This window comes from Ptychodera flava, chromosome 4, assembly GCF_041260155.1.
Source record: "Ptychodera flava strain L36383 chromosome 4, AS_Pfla_20210202, whole genome shotgun sequence".
Classification (NCBI taxonomy): domain Eukaryota; kingdom Metazoa; phylum Hemichordata; class Enteropneusta; family Ptychoderidae; genus Ptychodera; species Ptychodera flava.
Window position 1 is genome coordinate 24,989,154 of NC_091931.1, and position 3,676 is coordinate 24,992,829.

The window sequence follows — 3,676 nt, forward strand, 5'->3', positions numbered from 1 at the left end:
CTTCCACCAGAGCGTCTAAATCACCCAGACTCTTCAACTCATCTTGCTGGAGCCGTAAGACCCGCAAGTTATGAATGAAGAAGAAAACCGTGAGCATTAGTTAGCAAATATTATTCTGAAAGTAACCTTAATCTTAACCCCCATTATTTATTTGATATTCACTGCGTCTCTTTGACATATGTAGGTGTTATAACCTATTGGCGTGGTTTTTCTAGGGCGCCAAGATTTCTCGACTATTCAATGAATTCATTATGGTTCTTTCTACCGCTGGATTTGTTTCGTTGTTGTTGGCTTTCGTATAAGGAAGAAAACTACTTGCCGATTGGAAGACTGTGTCGACGTTGGAAGATGAAGACATTGATATGCGTAAACGTTCTTTCAGTTTCCATAGCTCGGCCGAGTACTGCTGTAATTGTCTTCGGTAGCCACTGACCTCATTTCCCGCTGAAAACTGCCTGATCGTCAGTGCCGAATTCCAAACCACAAACACAACGGCTACGATTGCAAGGCGTAAATGGCAGCTCCGTTGAGACTTGCAGTCGCAGCAGCTGCAGCGGCGTTCTTGCGGTTTCATAGTCGAGCGCACTTTCGCTTTACATAGTGTGTCAAGCCACAAAATTTCATTTGTGGTCAAGCCTACCAAGCCGTGCTGCGTGACAGCAGTGTAAACATGGCCAAACACGTATTGAAACTGGAACCGTTCACATTGACCTCTGGAGCGTGACCTTTACTTTATTTCATGTTGTCTGTGCTTTTTTGTCCGCCAGGGGTATCAACTATGACGTTTTGTTAATATCCAACATTATTCGATCATCAATTATCATTTGAAAGATACATCTAATAAAGTTTGGGTAGGTCACCTTGAACGAAAAATAAATATGTTCGTTCGATGAACAGGGGAGCAGGTAATGAAAGTTTCGTTTTAATTGGTTTGGAGAATGACATGTTGTTATGAAAATGAACCGAATGTCATTTGAAAATGATGATATTCGAACAGTTAGCTTACTGAAACAAACGTTAAATTTTTCCATACAAATTTCTCCTGATTTGTGGCACACAACTAGGTCATGTACCCAGACATATCCGAGCAAGTCGTGATCAAAATGACATCATTCTGATCTCTAACTATTATATGAATATATGTTTGTTTGTATTTATCAATTTTATGACGTTTCGTTCCTGCAGACTAATTAATTGGTGGATATATTATTCCATATGATTTTTGAATCATGAATAAGTAAATTGAGGTAATGCAACATTCCTTCCGACAGACAGTTTGCAATTTTGATATGGATATTCTTCGGATTAGGTAGCAGTTATATCACTTTAGGCAAATGAGTCTGAAGGCAAGAATGTTAATCTTTGATAAGTCATACATGACTTGTTCATTGCAGGTACGTATTCCGTTGTGTTTCGTTTTGAGGTAGGATTCACACCATCTCATAACTCTACTATCTACAATTGGTATCAATAACACAGAAGTTCTCATCCGCAGAATATCAGTGCATCCTTGTAGATCTGTCTGTCCTGCAATTGAATAATTTAGACTTTCTATGATTTCTATGTTTGTAAAAAAGGTCAGGTATGACTGCATGGTACGCGCGCATCTGTATGTCCGTACGTTTGTGTCAGTGCTTATTAAGATGCAAGTCTACATCCTGAGAGGCTCATCTTCGATAGCCACGTGCAAGAAAGACGTAACTCAGTTTTTCAACAAACTGAGTTAGAGGGGAATAAAGGTCTTAAAGCCTCTAACTCTAAAATTATTTTTTTGTAGTCAATGGTTTCATGGTTAAGGGTAATGTCATAGATATTAAAATGCTTTATATGAATGTTATAATTATTTTTATGTAAATTAAAATAATTAAGTACACTTTCGTTAATATTTGAAAAGGAGAAAGGCATACCCATCTTAAAGGCCTGTATGTTTCGGTCATAAGGCGATGTAAAGATAGCGATTGTTTCGGTAATTTCATTATACGAAATACGTAATGGACTTTTGTCTCACAAAAATCCAAATGTTCCACAGCCGGCAAATGCCTATAGATTGTCGAAATTTGCGTCTAATCCTCACAGTCAATGAGGAAGAAATGACAGGAGAAATATCTCATCATCACGCCTCAAACTGAAAACATGTCAGTGATATTATTTAATCAGAAAAAAGCAGGTCCCGGAACTGTTACTTCATCATAGCATCTGTTTATCGTTAATTTTAGGGAATCTTGACTTTACCATCAACGGTTTTGGAATTACATTTTCCGCCAGCTCTGCCAGAAATATTGTCTTTTGAAGATGTCCATATTGGCTGTATCAAATAAAGTAAGTTTTTACCGAAAGACGTCTTAGTCTATTGTTTCATATTGAGGCTTCTCTATAGATGCTGACTCATAGGGATATAGAATCGGGTTATTCGATAATTACACTATGACCCATTGAGCTCATATTAAAAATGGTGGAATACATTGTCTTTAGACATGTACTGGTTCCCATTTTTATCAACACACTCGAGTATTGACGTTTTGTTTGTGCTTTCTGGCGAGAAATTTACAGTGTAGATTAGAAAGACTGAAAACCAATTTTAGCTAGTGTCAGATGTAATCATCAGGCACTGAGACAATGTGCCACACCAACCTGTATAAGTTGTATAACACTCTCTGAGAAGCTGTAGTATTTTCAGCATCAAAAGTGTTCTCTTATGGCAGAAAGAGATCGCTTTTTCATCCACTCAGCATACTTACAGTTGTGGCCATAGACAATAAATTCACTTTCATTGAAACAAAACAACCCACTTTAACCATATGATTCTATTGAATAGGGAAAACCAATATATCAAAAGTAGTGGTTCTAGTTTTCTTGAATAAGCTCACCTTCACCCATCGTGAACATTGTACGACACAATTTATGTATGTTAGTATGTACATTTTCCCGCAAAGGTTAAGATATAGTGATAGATAGAGAGAACGTATTTAAAGAAATTTGTAATCATGGGCAGTATTTGCCTTTTTATTTGAGAGGGTATATGAAGAGACCTTTATCACAGTTTTAGTTTTAGTTCATAACATATGCTAAGTTGCCATCTCTAATATTTGAAAAAAATTTTATAAAATTACCTAAACTATGTACTGCTCCATCAAAATATCCGATGAAGAGAGCGGTAGCAATAGCAATCTAAAAATGAGACAATGGTCGGACACTATTAGCAAGTGATAACTGTATATATTTTTTGTTCACCTGCACTTTGAATTAATGAAATTGTCGAGCAAGGGTTGATCAATGTCAAGTGTAGCTATGTCAAGAACAGTCCATGGTGGTCCGTGAAGGACATCAAATAAAGCAATAATTTTAACGATTACGTCATCTTAAACGATGTAACGAAAGTGTCCGAATACGACAATTTATTGTTACAAATACTCCCGAGCTCTGGCAAAACTGCGGAAAGTTTAAGAAGTCAGTATTTTAATTTGCATATTTACTATGATAACATAGATCTCTCATCGCAATATACAAAATAACATCATTAGAAAGATTAATGCACTTCATACTTGACGAGTGATGTTGTAGCCCTAACTTTTGCCATTATCGTCTAAAGCTGTCTTTATGACCAGTGTAATATTGCATCCGACTTATAAACCATACATAATGCATTTCATGACTAGCGGCATATCCATCATACGAC

General features: G+C 36.7%; 1 protein-coding gene across 1 annotated transcript in view; it reads right to left on the reverse strand.

The window, feature by feature from the left end:
* The window catches only part of LOC139131260 (uncharacterized), a 9,453-nt gene extending 8,744 nt beyond the window's left edge, over window positions 1–709 (reverse strand). The window contains exons 1-2 of the mRNA XM_070697251.1: window positions 320–709; window positions 1–46 (exon numbers count right to left, since the gene is read on the reverse strand). The exon at window positions 1–46 is cut by the window's left edge and continues 126 nt beyond it. Of these exons, the coding sequence (XP_070553352.1) occupies window positions 1–46; window positions 320–574 (301 nt within the window). The 5' untranslated portion in view covers window positions 575–709. The remainder of the gene's footprint in view (window positions 47–319) is intronic.
* Between the last annotated feature and the right edge of the window lie 2,967 nt (window positions 710–3,676).